The 21,918-nt window shown below is 38.9% G+C and overlaps 1 protein-coding gene across 4 annotated transcripts in view; it reads left to right on the plus strand.

The window, feature by feature from the left end:
- Positions 1 to 17,179, plus strand: part of znfx1 (zinc finger, NFX1-type containing 1) — a 121,034-nt gene extending 103,855 nt beyond the window's left edge. For all 4 annotated transcript variants that reach the window (XM_020532912.2, XM_048608304.1, XM_048608306.1 and 1 more), the window contains exons 10-14: positions 120 to 274; positions 1,894 to 2,039; positions 6,356 to 6,466; positions 9,197 to 9,292; positions 12,127 to 17,179. In XM_020532912.2, the coding sequence (XP_020388501.2) occupies positions 120 to 274; positions 1,894 to 2,039; positions 6,356 to 6,466; positions 9,197 to 9,292; positions 12,127 to 14,568 (2,950 nt within the window). In that variant the 3' untranslated portion in view covers positions 14,569 to 17,179. The remainder of the gene's footprint in view (positions 1 to 119; positions 275 to 1,893; positions 2,040 to 6,355; positions 6,467 to 9,196; positions 9,293 to 12,126) is intronic.
- The last annotated feature ends 4,739 nt before the right edge of the window (positions 17,180 to 21,918 follow it).

A 21,918-nucleotide genomic window follows, 5' to 3' on the forward strand; every position in this document is an offset into this window, starting at 1 on the left:
CAGAAAACCTAGGTTTGTGGTGTCCTGGAGGGGAAAGAATCCCACAAAATTTCCTATCCTTTCAGAACAGTGATCATCCTAACAATTAGATACTTTAAAAATTCCTTTGAAAATTCTAGGTTGTGGTTGTCCATGTATCAAACAGATGTAAGGCGAAGGATAATTCAGCATGAGCAGCTCTACCAAGCAGCAGCTGACAGGTTGGCAGAGTTGAGGCTACAAGAAGACCTCTGGGTTCTGAAGGAAGCTAAGGTTGTGGGGATGACAACAACAGGTTTGATCTTGTTAAATCTACTTTCTGTGCTGACTCAATGCAAATTGTGCAACATTAGCATCAAAATACTAATATTGATTTACCAACCTGCATATGGGAATGGGGTTGTGCGTGGGAGGGGGGCGATTTTCTCTGTGACTAGTATGTAACAGAAATGTAAACTTGTTTATAAATGGGTTTATCGTTCAGGTATACATGCTGCATATAGAATTTTGCTGGTACACTAACAGGGTGGCTATAAAATGCTTCAAAAATACTGCCTGAAATGGGTAGGGAATGAGGCATAATCCAATAGGGAGACTATTCCTATTCCTGTTTTATGCAATTTGGATTTCACTATGCCCTTCCTTCATTGCTGGATGCATTCTCCTCAATTGTAATCCTTGCAGACTTCCCTGTATCCATTCTAATTACTGGTGTTTCCAGAGACCACCATGTAGAAGGTGATGGAAGTGGCTGTAATGATCATCAGCCTTCCCCTCCCCCCACCTCTTGTGATGGCATTCTCTTCCTTAAACACAGTCCCCAACCTATCTTGTTTAGTAGACTTAAACCTCTCCTAAAACCTACAAGGCCAACGATTCCCTGATATTTGGGTCACTTCTGCTTCCTTAAAAGCCTGTCTTTTTCATTTTGGTTTTATTGCCGAACATTGTCAAGAGACCACCACGATTATCAAATGACCTCCCTGTGGAGAGAAGTGAGTCAGGATTGAGGTTAGGCTGGGAGGAGTTCTGCCTGAAAGAAGAGAATCTCACCTGATGAACCAGAAACACATACTCAATATTTGCTGATGAACATTCTAGGTGCTTGGCAAACCTTTTAACTTCCTCTTATTGTAATCATAACTCTTATATTTGGCTCTTTATCTGATTGACTTTAACATTGCTTGGATGTATCATCTCTTTGGGTTTTGTGACACATAACCAAGCAATAGATTGTGACAAAAGGTCATCATTGCGCGTTGTTGACAATCCATATATAAAAACTGCACAGCAACTTCTCCTGGTAGTCAACAGCATCCATGATCACATTGTGGTGATTGTAGCAGTTGAAAATTCCTTCAACCCTCCTGGATTTGTCACCCGTTGCAAGATTTAAGTCATGTCATGTCAAATCATGTCTTGAACATAGCGCCTTACATTTGCCTCTAAATACGATAAAAGTTCAGGCTTAGGCAATCTCTTGATGTGTTTTGAGGGGGTTTGGTCTGGTCCACAATAAATTGAAGACATGAAGTTTCTATTCTGAACTTGGCCTAACCTCCTGGAAAATGACCAGAAATGTGACCTGTGCTGAGAACTGATATGCCAACCATTGGTGAGAAATTCTAGGCTTACTCACACCTGTCCCCAAATCCAGCTCATTACAAAAGTTCTGCTTAAAATTTCAAGTTAATAATCTTTCTGCAGATCTGCAATCCTGATGAAACGTCACAGATCAAAAAATGTTATCTCGGTTTTTCTGTTCTGAGATGCTACCTGATCTGCTCAGTATTTCTAGCAATTCTTGTTTTTATTTCAGCCTCTCAGCATCTGCAGCACTTTACTTTTGTACAAAAAATCATGAGTTGTGACTTCATGACTGAAAGTATTGACTTGAATCATCCATGCAAATAGGTGCAGCGAAATACAGGAAGGTACTCCAGGAGCTAAGACCCCGCATTGTTGTGGTAGAGGAAGCAGCTGAGGTTCTGGAAGCTCATTTAATAACAACCCTCAGCAGTGCTTGCCAACATCTTATTCTGATTGGGGATCATCAGCAGGTCAGTATAATTGCTCTTCCCTTTTTGCCATTTATTTGACTGCTCATTTCATCTAGTAAAGCATTGCTTACTGGTTTCTTTGATCTTGTCCTCTTCTCTTTCAAAGCAGTTTAGGGAGGTTGGGGAGCTACTGTCATAGTTCAAAGTACAGGTCCTTTTAAGGGTCAAACATAACAACGTCAGAGTTGATTGAAAGTAGGTGATAGTGTGACGATGGCTTTAAGAGATGTGTTTTGTCCTGATTTCTTTTAGAGAGAGATTGAGGGACAGGTGGTGAGCTGTCTTTGAGAAGATAAAGGACTTGTGAAGCCTTGGGTTTTTTTTTAAAAAAGTGGAACAATTGAAGCAGCCTGAGTAGGTGTGGTCAAGCTCCCACCCACAGAATCAAGGATTTTAGTTTTAGTGTTCAGCAGTTGTTGATGGGGTCCCAGCAGTGTTGGAAGGCAGTGAGTCTTTCCCAGCTGCTACAATCTCCCTCAGAATTATCTTTTGATGTTCTTTCCTCCTGGATTAGTAAACTGCATGTGAGACAATCTGTTTTCTGAATTTGCCTTTTACCAAGGGTGTGTATTTGGGATGTTACTATATTGCAAAAGTTAATTAGTAATAGTTACTGTAACTATTATTCTGTTAAGTTTTCCAATAGAGTTAAGTTATTCCAAGTTCCTCTTTCTTTTGTTGTATTTTAACTGTAGTGTTTGAATAAATTGCGTTTTGCTTAATATTGTGTAGTTTAACCTATTGAATAACATCTGGAACACAGCACCTCACATTTACCTTTAAAAATAAAAAAGTTAATGTCTAGATTACATTCTTAATATATATTGAGGAGGTCTGGGCTGGTCCATAACAATAGTCATTAGATTTTCATATTACCAGGGTTATATTACAGTTTTCCTTTTGAAGTAATTTATTTTGACATTATTATAAGTTGTGTTTATTGTGAAAATACTATGGCTTTAAAAGATGTATTTTGTCCCTTCTCTGAAAGAGAGGTTTTGAACTGAACTGTCTCATCCAAGCCAATAAAGTAAACAACTTGTGAGGTCTTGGGTTTTTCTTATAAAGTTGGAACAATCGAAGCAATGTGAATGGGTGGAGTCAGGCTCCCATAGAGCCAGAGTTTTAGTTTAGCTTTCAGTAGTTATTGGGGTTTTGGAAGCTGCCATACCTCGCTGTCTAGCAGAACTTTCTCTTGGTGTTCTTTCCTACTGGACTGGAGAAACAATCTAGTTTACTGAGTTTGCCTCTGCCCAGGGTGTGTTTATGGGTTTTACTATATTGGAATGGTTGCTGTTTCATAGTTTATATAATCTATTTTTCTAAGTTTTTTTCAGTAGAGTTATAGTTATACCAATTCTTCTTTCTTTTGTTTTTATTTTAGCTGTAGGGTAAGAATAAAGTGTGTTTTGCTTAAAGCTGCAGAGTGTAACCAATTGAATTACATCTGGAACACATCACCTTACACTTTGAATAATATAAAAGCTAGGGTCAAGGCTACCTTCTTGATATATTAAAGCGGGGGGGTTGGTCTGGTCCATAATATTATCAATGCATTACAAAATAGTGTATGTGAACTAACTCTTCAGAGGCTAGCATCCCATCACCAATGATCCTTTATTTGCAAATGCATAGGCTTTGACAATAGCGATGCCTCTCACTAAGTCAGGCATTCCAGGCTCAATATCCTTGACATTCAACCTTTTGTGTCAGCCATATTTCCTTGTTTGGACCAGATTAACAGCTTCACTGAGGGAACTCATATTCTATACTGTCCAGCTGGCTGACCTCGTTACAATCACTACAGTATGATTATGAAATTTAAAAGAAAACTGTTTTTTAGTTTACCAGTAGCGTCATAGGTTTAAGAGTGGTGGGAACTTTGGGGATTGGAGTGCCTTATCTCCCCGTCCAACACTTTTGATTTAGTTCCCTCCCTTCTTTCTCCACTTTTCCTCACTTCTCGTAAGCATCGTTTGTAACTTCGTTAATTTGGTGGGTGGGTTATTAAAACTTCTAATCAGTGAGCTGAGTTCTTCCACATCTGAACAGGGAAAGGGCCCAGGAGGGAAAGATGGAAACTGATGTTTGTGCCAAATTATAGATTTCCAATAAAATCTCCAGGATTCTTTTATTGGTAAAACCTATTCATTGTTAAGAACCTCATTTTGCTTCATTTTATGTGACAACATTTACATGCATCTTGCAATAGATAGCAAATTAAAGATAGATTTAGGATACAGAAATGGAACAACCAACACTAATAGCAACATATGCTTCCAGCAGGATATGCTGCAGAGTTTGTGCTAACAAGCCAAACTAAGGTAATAGTGTGCCCATATAGAAATACCTTCTTGTATTTAGCTTTACCAGTTGCATTGGAAAATTCATATCAAAGCTTGTAGTCATCAAGTCACAATACTTGATGTGTTTTCTAAAATTTTATCTTCTAAATGACAAGTGCAAAAATGGCCTTAGTGTCATACAGCATGGAAATAGACCTTTCAGTCCAGCTAGTCCACTCCAACCATGTTCCCAAACTAAACTAGTCCCACTTGCCTGTGTTTAGCCCATATCCCTCCAAACCTTTCCTATTCATGAACTTATTCAAACGTCTTTTAAATGTTTATAACTGTACCTGCATCCACCACTTCCTCTGGCAGTTCATTCCACACATGAAACACTCCCTGTGTAAAAAAGAAGTTGCCCCTCATGTCCTTTTTTAAAACTTTCTCCTCGCACCTTAAAAGTATGTTTCCTAGTTTTGAACTCCCGCACCCTAGGAAAAAGACCATTGCCACTCACCTTATGTATGCCCCTCACGATTTATAAATCTCAACCTCTTATGCTCCAATGAAAAAGTCCCAGTCTCTCTTTATAACTCAAACCCTCCATTCCCTGCAACCTCCTGGTAAATCTTTTCTGAGCCCTCTCCAATTGAATAATATCCTTCCTATAGCAGGGACAACTAGCATTCCAGAAGCAGCCTTACCAACTTTCTGTACAACCTCAATATGACGTCCCAACTCCTATACTCAAAGATCTGAGCAATGAAGGCAAGCGTGCTAAACGCCTCCTTAACCAACTTATCTACCTGTGAAGCAAATTTCAAAGAATAATGTACCTGAACCCCTATGCTTCTCTGTTCTACAACACTCCTATTGTATAAGTTCTACCCTTGTTTGTTCTACCAAAATGCAATACCTCGCATTTATCCAAATTAAACTGTATCTGCCACTCCTTAGCCCATTGACCCAATTGATTAAGATCTTTTTGTAATCTTAGATAACCTTCTTCACTGTTTACTATACCGTCAACTTTGGTGTTATCCACAAACTTATAACCATGCCTCCAATCTTCTCATCCAAACCGTTTATATAAATGACAAACAAAAGTGGACCCAGCATCGATCCCTGCAGAACATCACTGGTCACAAGCGTCCAGTCTGAAAAATAACCCTCCACCACCACCCTTTTCTTCCTTCTTCCTACATTCCACTTCTTGTGGCATGCTGTCATCTCTGAAGAGCAGATGTACAAGCAAACACAAATAACTTCTTTTATTTTACTATTTTTGAACTTGCTTTCTCATCATTTTGGCTCCGCTTGTCCATAAAGTGAGCTTTTGTCATCAACCTCAAAATAGAACCAAAAAAAATCTAATTTTTTTTTGATGCTCATGGATTGTAAAGATGAGCACAATTTTGCCCAGGGGTCCTGTACATATATTCAATGTGAATCATTTTGTCCTTGCCACAACTTTTTTGACTTCATTTGTTGCTCACTTATTTAAATATTAGCAATGTGTGTTTTTTTTGAATGATGTAACAGGATCTACAAAATCTAAGATAGCCCACTGAAATGTCTAGGTTTTAAACAACAAGACAACATTGCCGCAGTCAGCAGCCTGTCCTGTCATACAGCAGCTGTAACCACCTAAACTAGGAACTACTTCAATGAAAATGCTATTTAACACAAACCTATGCCAGACTGGGCCGAACATCCAAAAGAATGTTCATTAATTTCAATATATTATGATTTAACAAAAACTTGCCTAAAATCTATAGTATACTACACATGATTTCTCTTTAAATGTGCCAAGCTGCAGACTGTATGGTTTTCTTGGTGATCATCCACTGACTACTATGAAATGTCATCTCAACATCTTACGTGTGTTATTGAAAAAAAATTCTTTACAGACTTCAAGGAGTTTTGGATGTGTCTGTCTGATTACTCATTATGGGCCAATTATGTGAATTTCTTGTTTTTTTTGTGTCTTTTAACTCCAGTCATTAATCTTTCATGCTTCCCTGACAGCTTCGACCTAGTGCTACAGTGTACGATCTGGCCAGAAACTTCTATCTGGAAGTGTCTTTGTTTGAACGTCTTGTAAAAGTCAATGTTCCATATGTACGACTAGATTATCAGGTGAGAGTTGATGAAATGTAAAAATATTTCAACAGCCTGGTCTCAATGCTGTTGGAACATAGCTTTAATTTAGGTAGAAGCAATTAAAAGGGTAACATTTTCTAACTATGACATTACAAAAATTGATAGATCAATATCAGGCTTTCAGGGAGGTTAAATCTCACAGTTCCTGTCACTAATTTCTCAAGAACTGCTACTTTAGTAGCTAGTACAGCCACACAAATAATAAATTGCTTTTTGATGGAGCTGAAAAATTCCCTCCTGCTGTTTGTATTAATCTAAAGTGAACATTCGCACAGGAATTTGTGATGAGCAAAACCTCCCCAGACACAAACTCCTCCTTTCTGTGAGCAGGTGTAAAGAGCAGATGAGAGCTAGTTGAAGCGCAGCTTCCTAAGTTCTTGCTGCATGGTAATTGTTCAAACATTCCCAGCAATTATGTTCCTATGGTTTCCACATTTGTCATGCACACGTCAGTGCAATGCTACAGCAACAGGGTCAGCTGTCAAATGTCTGCTACAGAACCAAGAAATCCCAGCAGCGTTTTGGGTGTAGCTCATGCTTGTGACAGTGTGGTCCTGCTGTTGTTGCTGTTCCAAAAAACAAAATAACTTGGATCGATACCGTTGTGAACACCACAAAGTTAAATATATCAGTATGTAAACAGTTATTTCATAATATGAAATGAAACAATGCCTTGTGAGCCAGTAGCCACCTTACTTAGTTTGCACAGTGGGCAGTACAACAACAGCAGTAAGAAGAAGCCTCATTAAAGATATGTGTTCAATCCCTATGTCTGTTTCAGTTTTGTGTACATGTTGGTAATGGAAAGTACAACATAGCGGAACCTGTATTGAGGCAATAACATTGAGTACTCACTGAAAACAATTATTTAAATTGGAACCTCCTTGTGAAAAGGTGAAAATAGATCTCCAGTTTTACCTCCAAGAGTGACTGTGTCAGTAGTGTAATTGAGTGTACTCCCTGGTTTAGCTGAGCCAGCAAAGAAAAGCAATGGCAATTTCAGGTACAGAGTTCGGTGCAGTCTTGTTTCTTTGACGCCAAGTTCTTTCTACCATCAGTATATTTGCCCACTATTAATTAACCATGATGCCAGGGCTCCTCTTGCCTGCAAGCTAAAAGCTCGTGCTGCCAGCTCACCCGCACAGGGTGTGGCTCATTCTCCGCTCTGCTGCCATCACAATTCACTACGACTTTTAAAGCAACAGTCCCTTCTTCAAGGAGAAAATAACATGCTGAAGTAGTCACTGCAAGATGTCCAAAGGTGGACTGGAAAACATCCAGAGTACAGACTATTTAAGTAGGCAATTGAACTATGCCTCTAAAAATCACAAAGTTATTGATCCAGAGGAGCAAGCTATCAAAGTTAAGGTTACTTTCAGAATTGAAGGTCTCCATAGGAGTCGTGCTTCCAGTCTCTTTGAGGATGACCAGAAGAATGCAGCAAAACTATGGGCAACTTTGGAAATCTGGCTTAAAATTGAAGTGAAACCCAGTGAATTTAAAACAATTTACAAATGTTCCTTATTGCAATGCAAATGTCTTTAAAGTCAAAGATCTTTACAAGGGCAAGAGGAATGGAAGGATGTAACTGCAGAGTTGATGTTGATCTTGATGAGAAAGTAAGTTGTAAGCTGTTCACATTTGGTGCGTAAGGTGTGGGGTGGAGCATCATACTAGCTCCAGTAGTGCCCTGTTTCTCAAGATAATATTTATTGTATTATCTCTGTGTCTAACTTAAACAATCAAAGCTGAAGGTAAAACATAGAGATTGAACACTGATCTTTTTGGAGGCTGTTTGATGTGCTGTTCATTGTGCAGGTTAACCAAATCGACAGCTACATCATGTGACATTTCCTCAGTTCCTGTTATGACATAACTAGTTATATAATCATATATAAAGTAGACTTATTTAAAGATATTAGCAAGCATACTAAGACAACATTCCCTTTCCTTGAAGAAAGTACATGTCTGTCATGACTGTGTAATGAATAAGTAACCCATATGAAACACTAGTAGTGTTAAAATTGTCAAATGTTAACATGGAGCATTCAGAATACTAATTTTTGGGGCATTATCTATGCTTTATAGTCTCTGAAAGGTACTTGGTGATGACTGACTAGACCAGACCTGGGAACTACTACATAAAGCTGTGATTTTGAACCTTCTGCTCCTTCACTCTGAGGATTGCATTTGTGTTGACTCTGCAGAGTCATCATGATGTTTAATATGTTTTTTGGTGTCTCCCCTTTTGCAAACCATACATGCTTGTGCATACCTGAAGCTGATTGGTGGCCTTATGCTTGGCTAGCACTAACCTCCCCTGTACATATACCTTGTGCACTACAGTGGTTCAAAAATGTAGCTCACCACCTTGTCCGGGTTGATGGGGATGGACAATAAATCTGGCCCTGCCCATGAACACTATTTTTAAAAAAGTTAGTCACGTTCTTACGACATTCTTAAGACATGCTTATCTTGCCCAAGCTACAAGGTGATGCTTGCATACAAGGAGATATAGGTGCACAAGCCAAGTCTTACACACAGGAGTAACAGACTCTATTAGAACTAAGAAGATACTCACAACATGCTACAAACCATAACATTTCCCCATGAGTTTAATATCTACAGAATAGTGACCGTGATTGTATGTGGGAGGTTAACATTTTGGAAAAAAGTTAATTCTGTCATGAATTTTATTTGTTTCAGCATCGCATGAGACCCGAAATAGCTGCATTATTGAGTCCTCATATCTATGAACAGCTAGAGAATCACCCATCTGTAATGAATTATGAAAATATCAAGGTTTGATCTGCATTTCTATATTTGTGAATAAACCATTTTGAGAGGAATGGAACAAGTCTAAATTGGATAATATGGAATGCAATTTTACTCTGACCATTGCAGTAACTTAGAGAACTCACTGAGGCATTTATGATTATAAAAACTTTTCGTCCACACTTTCATTCATATAGCGCCTTTAATGTAATGAAATGCCCCTTCAAAGGTGTGTTTATAAAGCTAATTTGAAACTTAATCAATGTAACACCATTTTGACACTTAATTCATGTAAAATGGTATTAGGGCAGATGACCAAACACTTGGTCAACAAAGTAGCTTTTAAGTATTATCTTCAAGGAGGAATGAGAGATTAAAAAGCAGACAGATTTAAGGAGAGACTTCCATGGTTTAGGGCAATGGTTCCAGACATAGGAAATTGTGTTCAACTTGTTGGAGTTTTTTATTTTATTTTTGAAGCTTTTGTCAACAATATTGATAAAAGAGAACAAATAGACATTGTATACATGATTTTTGGAAGAGTTTGATAAAGTACCCCATGGGAGACTAGTTAACTATGTCTAAGCACATGGAATCACATGTAATGTACTGGTATAAATTAATGACTGACTAACAAAGAGAAAACAGTGAGTAGTAATGAATGGGGCAGTCTCATTTTAGCAGATTGTGACTAGTGGGATACCGCAAGGGTCAGTGCTTGGGCCCTAGCTGTTCGCCATTATATATCAATGATTTGGAGGTGGGAACCAAATGTAATATTTCCAAATTTGCAGATGATACAGAGCTAAGGGGGAATGTATTTTGTAAGGAAGGCATAACAGGGCCCTGGGAAAATATGAACAGGCTTAATAATGGAAAGAATGTAGAAGATGGAATATAACATGGAAAAAATATGAGGTTATTCACATTGGTAGGAGAATCAGCTGTGCAGAGTATTTCTTAAATGGTAGGATGTTAGAAATTTTGGATATATAAAAGTACATGTGTGTTGTTGTCCTTGTATCCTTGTTGTTAAGTCACTGAAGGCTAATGTGCAGGGACAGCAAACAATCAGGGAGACTAATAGGATGCTAGTTTTTAATGCAAGAGGACTTGAGTCCAGAAGTAGTGAAGTCTTGCTTCAATTGTATAGCAGCTTGGTTAGACTGCACCTGGAGTGCTGTGTGCAATTTTGGCCTCCTTATCTCAGGAAAAATATTACTGTTGTGGAGAGCATGCAATGAAGGTTTACCAACTTATTTCTCGGATGGTAGAACTGTTCTATGAAGAAGATTGGGCAAGCTCTGCCTGTATTCGCAAGAGTTTTGAAGAATGAGAGGTGATCTCATTAAAACCTACAAAATACTTAAAGGGATAGATAGGGTAGATACAAGTAAGATGTTCCCATGGGTTGGGAAGTTTAGAACCAGGAGATACAAGTTAAAAATAAATGGGTTTCCATTTAGATCCAAGAGGGGGAGATTTTATATTTACTCAGTGGGTTGTGATCCTTTGGAATTCTCTGTTACAGAGTGCTGTGGAAGCTCAGTCTTTGGGTATTTTTAAGGTAGAGCTTGATAGATTTCTGATTACCAGTGACATTTGGGTTGGAATGAGTAAAAGGCATTGTAATGTTTGATCGACCATGATTGTATTGAATAACACGGAAGGCTGAATAGCCTACTGCTGTTCCTATTTTCCTATATTCCAGTGCTTTCCCACTGTGACACCACTTCGAGGCGTGAGTGTTGTCGTGAACTCTCAATCTGAACTATAAGTGACAAGCTGGGAGTGGGAGGAGAAACCTGTGAAAGTGGTGAGGGGAGAAGGATAGATGTCCACATCAGCCATTATGGTTCAGTACTCTCAATCCCAAAGTTGAAGCTCTGGACCCCACTTGTGTTTATGACCCACACTTTGGAAAGCTGTCATTGTAACTTAAAATATAACCATCAATTAGGGCTGCTCGAGGACAGAATTAGAGGAGCACAGGCCTTATGGAGGAGGTTACAGAGCTAGAGACTGTTGAGGCCATGAAGAGATTTGACAATAAGGCTGAGAATTTCAAAAAATACAAGCTTAGCTTAGCTTAACCAGAGGCCAATGTTGGTCAGCAAACATGTGTGAGAAGTGGATGGAACTTGGTAAAAGTTAGAGATGAGTAGCAAGGATGTAGATGACGTCAAGATTATGAAGGTTAGTACATGTGAAAATGAACATTAGGATAAAGGAATGAAGGATGTAAGCATAAAGGCTTCCTATCTTTGTCATTAGAATAACAAAAGTAGCTTAAAATCTACAACCTTGTAATGAATATGCCTGTATTGATCCCTGTTCTATCCCTGCCAACCCTGTTTTAAAGAAGCAGCCTGAATAACATAGCCTGCCAACGGTTCAGTTGGAAAAATCTCAGACTGAGACTGAACTGGACATTATTTCAAATGCATTCAAGCTGGCACAAATCAGCACTTCCCCTTAACGCTAGTACATGACTGAATTCAAGTGATTAATGTTACTAATATATATCTGTGATGTAGTGTGTACAATGGCATAGCCTGTACAATTTAATTTCACTTTTTGAAAATGTTCATTGTATGTGTAATAATCTGAAGTATTTCAAAATTAAAGCCCTCAAGCCTCTTGCAAAAGAATGACAGGCTTTGTGCCAGTTCCGTTTTAAACAGGGTCTTTCAAAGAAGGTTTCTGTAATTTCTCATCAACATAGATGTGTTCAGTCATCTATTTATTATCAACTTGTTATGTGTTCTGCATAAGGCAATTCTAGTCAGTTGTGGAATTTGTTGCATTGACATTTTCTTCGCATTTTTTTTAAAATCTTCATTCCCATAATTTGTCAACAGGGAGTGTCTTCAAACCTGTATTTTGTGGAACACAATTACCCTGAAGAGGAAATCCAGGATGGGAAGAGTCATCAGAATCTGCACGAAGCTGCCTTTGTTGTAGCCTTGTGTCACTATCTCATCTGTCAGGACTATGCACCCTCTCAGATCACCATCCTTACCACATATACAGGACAGCTCTTCACTTTGCGCAAGATGATGCCGTCCAAGAAATTTGCTGGTGTGAAAGTGCACGTGGTCGACAAATACCAGGGGGAGGAAAACGATATTATTCTGCTTTCACTTGTGAGAAGCAATAAGTCAGGCAAAGTCGGATTCTTGCAAATAGCAAACAGGGTCTGTGTTGCTCTCTCTCGGGCTAAGAAAGGTCTTTACTGCATAGGAAACATGAGCATTCTGGCAAATGTTCCTCTTTGGAGCAAGATCATGCATACCCTGCATGAAAAGGCCAATATCGGTCCCTCACTGATGTTGACCTGTCAGAATCACCCTAAAACTATGACACTTGTGTCCAAAGCAGAAGATTTCAACAAAGTGCCTGAGGGAGGCTGCAGCCTACCTTGTGCATACAGGCTAGATTGTGGCCATGTTTGTACTAGAGCATGTCATCCGTACGATATGGAGCACAAACAATTTAACTGTTTAAAACCATGTCAGAAAGTACTTTGTGCAGATGGACATAGGTGTGCAAAGTCCTGCTACGAGAAATGTGGCAAATGCCAAGTAAAGGTCGATAAAGTGATTCCGCAGTGTGGACACTTGCAAAAGGTGCCTTGTTCTATGAAGCCAGAGGATTTTGTCTGTAAGGAACCATGTTCCAAAATCCTGTGCTGTGGCCACAAATGTGCTGCGGCTTGTGGCGAGGAATGTGCAATGTGCACCAGAAAAGTATCAATAACCCTGAAATGTAATCATGTCCAGCAGGTAGACTGCTGCATCAAAGAGGCCACAAAGATTGGAACGTGTGTTCCTTGCAAAGAAAAATGCAAAACACTTCTGGACTGTGGTCACCAATGTCCAGGATCTTGTCATCATTGCTACGAAGGCCGCTTTCATGAAAATTGCAAGCAGCCTTGCAGACGGTTACTAATCTGTTCACACGAGTGCTTGGAGCCCTGCACAAAAGAGTGCCCGCCATGCCAGCGACGCTGTGAAAACTTATGCAAGCACAGTAAATGTAGCAGGAAGTGTGGGGAGCTGTGTACTCCTTGTGTGGAGCCCTGTGAGTGGGTCTGTCAGCACTACAAGTGTCATAAGCTCTGTTCAGAACCATGTGACAGGCCACCTTGTAACAAGCCTTGCAAAAAACTCCTTAAATGTAAGCACCCATGTGTTGGACTCTGTGGCGAGCCTTGCCCCAAATTGTGTCGTGTGTGCCACCATGCCGAGCTCACTGAAATTTTCTTTGGGGATGAAGATGAGCCTAATGCGAGATTCGTTCAGCTAGAAGACTGCAGCCATATTTTTGAGGTGACTGCATTTGACCAATATATGAAACAGGAGCCAGAAGACGATAAGACAGCCATAAAGCTGAAGGACTGTCCTAAGTGTCGAATGCCCATCCGGAAGAATCTTCGCTATGGGGCGATAATAAAAAACAGTCTCAGTGAAATTGAAAAAGTGAAGAAGATTGTCCAAGGAGATACAGAGAAAAATAACCAAATTAGGCAACGGTTAGAGTTAGAACTCAAGAGGCACTCTATAATAGTTGAACAGCTTCCAAAACACAATAGAGACTTAGCTTTTGCACTACAGAGCCCCCTGCCACTACAGGGTCTGAGTGTGATTGAAAATAAAATTGTGTTTCTCACTAGAATTGCTGAACTTAAACATCAAGCGGAAGGACTAAATTTGCTGATGAAAATGAAATTCAAAACTAAGTTGCATGAATGTCTAAAATGGATTGATAAACCCCGAGGGAGATTCACAGAACAGGAGCTTACTGATCTGCAAAATGAAATTCAGAGGCTAACGTATCTTTCTGACCTTTACGTTCGGTGTACCATGGCATCAGGCAGGAAGCTAGACTCTTCAACGCAAGATGGTATTGCATCTGTGCAAACGATCCTTGAAAGCACAAAACGATTCACAGAAGATAATGAGACGATTGTTAAAAAGGAAATGGAAAGATTGAAATCAATTCTACCTGAAACTGGTCTTGCTATAACTGAGAAGGAGAGAGTGATGATAGTGAAAGCAATGGGCCTTCGTCAAGGTCATTGGTTTAAGTGCCCAAATGGACATGTCTATGTTATCACAGAATGTGGAGGTGCAATGCAAAGTGCAAAATGTCCAGATTGTAATGCAGCAATTGGGGGTAGAAACCATACTTTGGAGAGTAGCAACCAAGTGGCTTCAGAAATGGATGGTGCTCACCATTCTGCCTGGTCAGATGTTGCTAACAATATGTTGAATTTTGAAGATCTTAGAAGATTTTTATAATTTTAATAGATTGATTGTGTTCATTGACTCCTATGCAGTGAATCATTGGTGACAAAAAGATCCTGTATTGTTTACATTGATATTTTGGTAGCTGTAGCTGAATACTGAAAATCATGTTGCATTGTTTGGACAGCAGGCTTAATTTTTGAGTGGCTGCATTTTTTGTTTTGTCCTATACTAATGCAAAAAGAAATAATAATGGTTGAATTGTAGCGTGGCACCTTTTTGGTATAAATTCATGTATAATGCATCTTAAAACTTCTATAGACTAACAGATGATCCACCATGCACAAAAATGTTTTTAACCTACATTGCTTTCAACGCTTGTATGCGTTGCAGTCAATCTTATACGTGCGAACCTCAAACCAAATTAGGAAATGTTTGGACCTCCATTTTTAGTTGAGCATCCATACAATACTTCAACAACCTTTTCTTGTAATGAAAATTGGCCTTTCTTTTTTCCATTGCAACTTAATACTCAGTAGTTAATACTTTTAAAAAAATTAGAAGCATCTTCTATTGAGTTAGGTAAGAAACTGAATTGTATTTTTGATTTTACTCCTTACCACCCTTCATCACAAGTGAATATTCTTTCCACTCGTGGCTAAAATGCAGCAATCAATTAATCATGGAAACTCTGCATTCATTCAGATATTCTCCCACTAAAACTTCAATGAGTCAGCTAAGAACTGTTGGACCAGAAAACATTGAGCCCTGTCCACTCAAACATAGCCATCACCTTAAACAGGTTTGTGGAAGGGCAGGAGGGGAATTAGGAGATCCCCTTGTCAAGAGTAGTCTTGGCAATATCACCTTCTGTTGAAGAGTCTTTCAACCTCTCAAGTGGAACACAGCATGATAATTTGAGATAATCTTGAGCAGTCTAGAGTGGTAGAAGATGATCCAGCAGGGAATAGGCCGGCGTTGGAAGGTTGTGATCATGCCTGGTCTCTGAAAAGTTGAAAGTGAGTTTTTTCAAAAATGTTGAAGTGACCTTCATAAAGGCAGGCTTCATCCAAATGTTCTAACATCTCTAATAGATGGGCATTCCTGCTGCAGCATCCAGCACTGGATTCCTTTGACGAGGAAAAGACAGTCCATGTCAGGGAATGTCACCTCTTCAAAGTCTGCCATGGTTAATATCATAGATTGCTAGCAGGAGATGGTGCAGTAGCCAGAAGTGTAGATTGTCACAGTCTAGATCTCTTCCAATGAGAAAGTGCCTCTAGCAGAAGATCTTATTTATAAATTTATTAATGAAATGTAGGGTTTTTAAAAAAAACTGGTGGGTAGAACTAGAATATCCAAACTTTTTCGCATTGTAGGCTATTTGGATGCATATACTCAGCTTACAACAAGACTCCAAATTTCTTCAGTCTTTTCAGATTCACTAGATTAATCTAGATTCACTGTGAATGTGAGAGTAAACCTAGGAAATATCCTTGGGTTCCAACACATCAATACCAGCCTTCACTTTGAGAATCTGTGGGTTTTCTTTTGGGGTGTGAGGGGCAAGGTGTGTCAAACTATCCATCTGTTCCAAGCACACCCTTATGTGTTAACGTGTCATGAGGAGGAGGATAAGCTGTTCAGGTGCAGCATTTCTTCTACTCAAATGGCTGGTAATCCAACAAAGACGTGGACACACCATCCTCACTGGGAGTGTCTCATCTGGACCTGTAAATTAAGACTGGCATTACAGGACCTTGCCTGGTCCATGTCCTCTGTGGTCTGATTAGCAGACAGCAAGCAATGCTTTTTGCTTCCGTAGACTCATGCCTGAAGTATGCCCATTGTAGCACAGCTATCTGCCAATGTTAGGCAAATCAAAGATCATCGTTCGGACCCAGAACCTCGTTGGATTAAATTCCCACAAGATGCATCCTGACGCTTGACCCAGGATTTTCAGGCCAATTAAGTTGAAATAAATAGTTCTGATAAATCAGAAACATCTTGAGTGGCAGATACTTATAAGTCTTTAAGCTGTTACTTAGGATTTATCTAAGGTCATTAACATTAGAACAGCCTCATGCACATCTTCAGACGCAGAATGCCATCAGGGTAAGTAGTAAGTAAGAAAAAGGAGTACAAGACAAGAGTTTTGAGCTGTGTGAACTGAATTGCCAAGGTCTTAACATCATTGTGTGGACTCACCCAGAGAATGGGTTTCCCTTTAAAAGAGTGTCAGTTGTTGTAAGGCTGAGTAATTCACTTAGGTAGCTGCTGGGTTGCCATGATAAATTGTATGGATTAGATTTTAGAAAACCAAAAGTATAAAAAAAAAGTGAACTTCTGTCAATGTTAGTCTTGTTTTCAGGACAAACGGGGATTTGGTTCCCTGCATTTCTTCTTATGTATTTGTGATTTACTTTTTTTTGCAGCTTTAATAGAATTGGTTGTTGAATTTTGCCAGTTTTTGTTTTGTCACAGATTTTAGGAATCAAATATCCATTTCTTTTGGTATATATTAATCCATGAATCTTAGACTTCTGTCTGTAACATACATTCAGTGCATTTTAACAGACTATATGTTCTTCAAGACAAAGGATGAAATGTAACCAATTAATATTAAAAATGTATTTAATAAAACTGTCTACATAAACTAACAAAATGCTGAATGATGATTTCGTTACATATTTTAGTCAATATTGTACACGGTATAAATGAGGGAACATTAACACCATTGGGGTGAGCTTTGCCCCATGGCTTGATTCCCTTTGGGTTGAAATGATAGATTCCTTTCCCTTGGTGTTTCAATTTAATTCTAGTTCAGCCATTGAAATCCAAAGCTGTTACTACCTTTACTTGTTAAGTGCAAAAGATAAAGCTGAAGGATTTGCAACCATCATAAACTAGAGTCGCCAAATGAATGATCCATCTAGCCCTCCTCCTGAATTCCCCAGCATTACTGATGCCAATCATAATCCAATTTGACTAATTCACTTCCTGGATATTGCAAGAACTATTGTTCCTGACAAATCTTCAGTACTATTGCTGGAATGTTGTGGTCTAGAACTAGCCATGCTCCTAGACAAGATATTGACATCTACATGGCAAAATAGAAAATTGCCCATTTATGTCCTGTGTACGAAAAGCAGGACAAATCCAACTTGACCTGTTAATGTCCAAAGTGTTGGAAGGGGTCATTAACAGTACTATCGAATGGTCCTTGCTCAGCAATAACTGCTCACTGATGCTTAGTTTAGGTTCTCCAAGAGACGCTCAGCTTGTCATCCCATTACAGCTCTTCTCTAAACATGGCCAAAGTGCTGAATTCCAGAGCTGATGAGAGATGATTAACCTTGATATCAAAGCAGCATTTTGACTGAATGTGGCATCAAGGAGCCCTAGTAAAACTGAAGTCAATGGGAATCGGGGGAAACTCTCCACTGTTTAAAGTCATACCTTGCATGGAAGAAAATGACTGGCTGTTAGATACCTTTCATTGTGGTCCAAAGACTTCTCTATTTCATCAATGAGAGGCTATCCCTTCATCATAAGGTCAAAAGTGGAGATGTCCACTGATGACCATAAAATGTCCAATACTATTCACAAGTCCTCAGATAACAAACCTGTCCATATCCAAATGCAATGAGACCTGTACAGCTTTCAGGTGTAGATTGATTACTAGAACATAACAATATGCCTCATTTGTCAGGCAACGACTATTTCTGTGAAAAGAGTGTCACTACCTCCTCTTGACATTCAATGACGTTATCAGCCCTAAATTCTGTACCTACAACATTCTGAATGTCACCATTGACTAAAACTTACCTGGACCAGCCGTGTATATATACTGTGGTTACAAGGCATATCAGATGCTGGGAATTCTGCACAAGTAACACCCCTTTTGATTTCTCAAAGCTTTTTCATCATTAATGTGTGATGGAATACCCTCTGTTTGACTGGATGAATGCAGCAGCTTGATGCCACGCAGAAATAATTAAACAGCCAGCTTGTATATCCCCCCACCCACACTTTAACTACAGTATATAGTAGCTACAATGTACATTGCCACAAATTAGTAAGTCTTCTTCAAAACACCTCCCGAATATATGATACCAGAAAGACAAAGACAGCAAGTGCGTGGAAACATCACCTCCTGCAATTTCTCCTTCATGTACCCATAATCCTGACTTGGAAATATATCACCATTGGCTCAAATCCTAAAATTCCCAATACCATTTGGGATTTAGCAGTTGAAGAAGGTGGCTCACTGTCTCCTTATCAAGGACAACTGTGGATGGGTAATAAATGTTGGATTTGTCAGCAACACCCATATCCCACAAATGAATTTCTAAGAAAATGTTATCAGCCCTGGACCAACCTTTGAATGTTAGTAAGCAACTCCCTGTGTTATCACTTCCATCACTGTCAGACGTAATTCTGTGCTGTCAAGCTGGCTGACTAACTTTAGATAAATGAGAAATTCCTCTAACGTCTGGAAATAAAAGCCATTGCTTTCAGTTCCTATGAAAAACTCTATTTCTTTGTTATTGATTTTTTTTCCTTTTTCTGACTCCTTAGTCAGAGCCACAGGCAATCTTGGAATTGAACCAAACAACCATACCATGCTTGTTATCCCTGAACACTTAATCTGCATTTTGGTAACTTCACTCACTTTAAAACCTTGTGGCCAAAACGCTGACATCCACCTATCTGACATTTGGCCACATTAACATAGACTTTCAACTTGCTGTCAAGCCTAGCATGTTGGATAGACCATATCCATTATGTAATTTTTATTCTGTTGAAATATTGTTGAGACTATCATTATTTTTCTTCTATTTTGAAAAAGCAGCTTGTTTGTTTCTAAAGAAAGGACAGAACAAAAGGCTGATGTTTGCTTTTGGGAACTGGTTGGGAAAGAAAGCAGATTAATTACTGCTCTGAAGACACTGTAGACATTTCGGCACTGAGATATTATGCTCAGTGACTGGCAGCTGGTTGAATGTTGAATTGGTCAATCAACCAGCCAATCACAGAGAATGTTGGAAAAGAAAGAGAAACCAAGGTGTGAACTGGTTCTAACTGGATTTTTGGGCAGGAGGCAGTGTTGACTTAGAAGCTGCAGAACTGGATTGTTTTGATTTTGCTCTCTTTAGTTATTCTCCTGTTATCAACGTGTTAAAAGTCCTGAGAAAAGAACTCCAATCTACAACAAATCGATAAAAGTCTGTGGAGGTCTTCAGAAATTGTTTAAATTGACAAGTGAATTCAGAATTCAAGCAAAATACAATGCTATATGTCTGTAATATAACCCATTGGATTTCATGAAGGTTGATATTCAACATTGAAATGGCTATCGAACAGAACTTATGATCCTTTTGTATTAAAGAAAAATCTCTTAACTGTGTCTGTCTGTTCGTACATGAGTGGAGGTTTGTGATCAAAGAAAATTGCGGTTAGGCCATAGTTTAGCTGTCATCTGCTCAAGTTACATTTTAAAGAATAAATTGTTAATTTTTGTTTAAGTTATAAATTTGGTGTCCAAGATCAGGTATTTGTGAAGTCTGGTTAAAAACATTTGAGCAATTTTGAGGGTCATTGAATGTTTTAATTTCACTGTGTTACAAATCCAGTGTTATTAGGCCTGATTTGATCTGGCTTGCTATCCTTGCATCATAATACTCTTACAGAATTTCACTGCTATGTCTAGGCAGCAGTTTGCAAATCTGCCTTAATTTCTCCAACATTCTGGCTGGCTTCCTTATCTTCACCTTTCTAGAACTGGAATTTATCCAAAATGGCTCCAGTTTGGCTCTTTGTGGGAAACCACCCGCTTACCCCAGGCTTGGCAATGTTGTCAAGATATTGTAGATAGGTAGTACACAAATGGTTCCCTAATTCTCTGTGGAGATAGCAAATTACAGACTAAATCAGTTTGCTTTCAACATAGCCCTATATGCCATTGGTAATCAGAAATCAATTTCTAAACATATTCAATGACTGAGCTTCCATATTCTCTGTGGTAAAGAATTCCAAAGATTCACAACACTCTGGGTAAAACAAATCTTCACGTTTCAGTCCTAATAGTCAATCCCAATTTTTAAGTAGTGCTTGTGGTTTTGAACTCACCAACCACGGGAAACTTCTCACCTGCATCTACAGTGTCCATCCCTTTAAATATTTTGTAGATTTCAATGAGATTGCCTCCCATTCTTTGAGACTGCGGAGAATACAGGATACAGAGTTTGCCCAATCTCCCTTCATAGGACAGTTCCACCATTTCTGAAACAAGTCTAGGGAACCCTTTTTCACTCCCTCTCTAGCAATAATGTTCTTCTTGAAGTAAGGAGACCAAAATTGCTCACACTACTCCAGATATGATCTAAACAAGGTCTATGTAATTGAAGCAATATTTCATGTCCTGTATTCAAATCCTCTTGCAATAAAGACTAACAGCTAATTAACCTTCCTGAAGCTTGCTTTACCTTCAAGTTAGCCATCTGTGACTTAATAATGAGGACACCCAAGTTCCTTTGTTCATCTAAACTTTCCAACTTCTCACCATTTAGAAACAAGCTCTGCACATTTGTTCCTATGAAAGTGGAGAATCTTTAATTTTTCCACATTATATTCCATCTTCCATGTTTGTGCTCACTCGCTAAACCTGTCCATATCCTTCTGAAAAAACTTTATATCTCCCTCACAACACAAATTCCTGCTTAGGTTCATATCATCTGCAAATTTGGGTAATACTACATTTGGTCCCTATATTCAAATCATTGATATATATTATGAACAGCTTGTGCCCAAGTACTGATCTTTGTAGTTCCCTACTTGTCTCAGGTTGCCAACGTGAGAATGACCTCTTTATTCCTAGTCTTTCAGAAGCCAAGCTCTTAGCATGACTTACATCTGAACTGGACAAAGAAAATTAAAATGGAATGTAAACTACAAACGAAATGACATGCTATGCCATAAATAATACTCTTCTCATATGGTAACAACCATAGACCAACCACATAATCTTTTGGTGGTTATTCTGGAAGCTTTAAAAAAGAAAAAAACAAATGACAACCCAACATAAAAAGGATATTATCAAGTTAGAGAGGGTGCAGAAAAGATTTACCAGGATGTTGCCGGGAATGGAAGATTTGCATTACAGGAAGATGCTAGACAGGCTGGGTCTTTTACACTGGAGCAGAGGACGTTGAGGGGTGACCTTATAGAGGTCTTTAAAATCATGAGCAGTACAGGTAAGGTGAATGGCAGATGTCTTTTCCCAGTGTTTTGGATTTCACAATTAGGGGGCACATGTTTAAAGTGAGAGGAGAAAGATTTAGAAAGGGGAGGCAACTCTTTTTTTTTAACACAGAGAGCGGTTCATGTGTGGAATAATCTTTC

The sequence above is a fragment of the Rhincodon typus genome, chromosome 19 (assembly GCF_021869965.1).
Source record: "Rhincodon typus isolate 14 chromosome 19, sRhiTyp1.1, whole genome shotgun sequence".
NCBI classification, from domain to species: Eukaryota; Metazoa; Chordata; class Chondrichthyes; order Orectolobiformes; family Rhincodontidae; genus Rhincodon; species Rhincodon typus.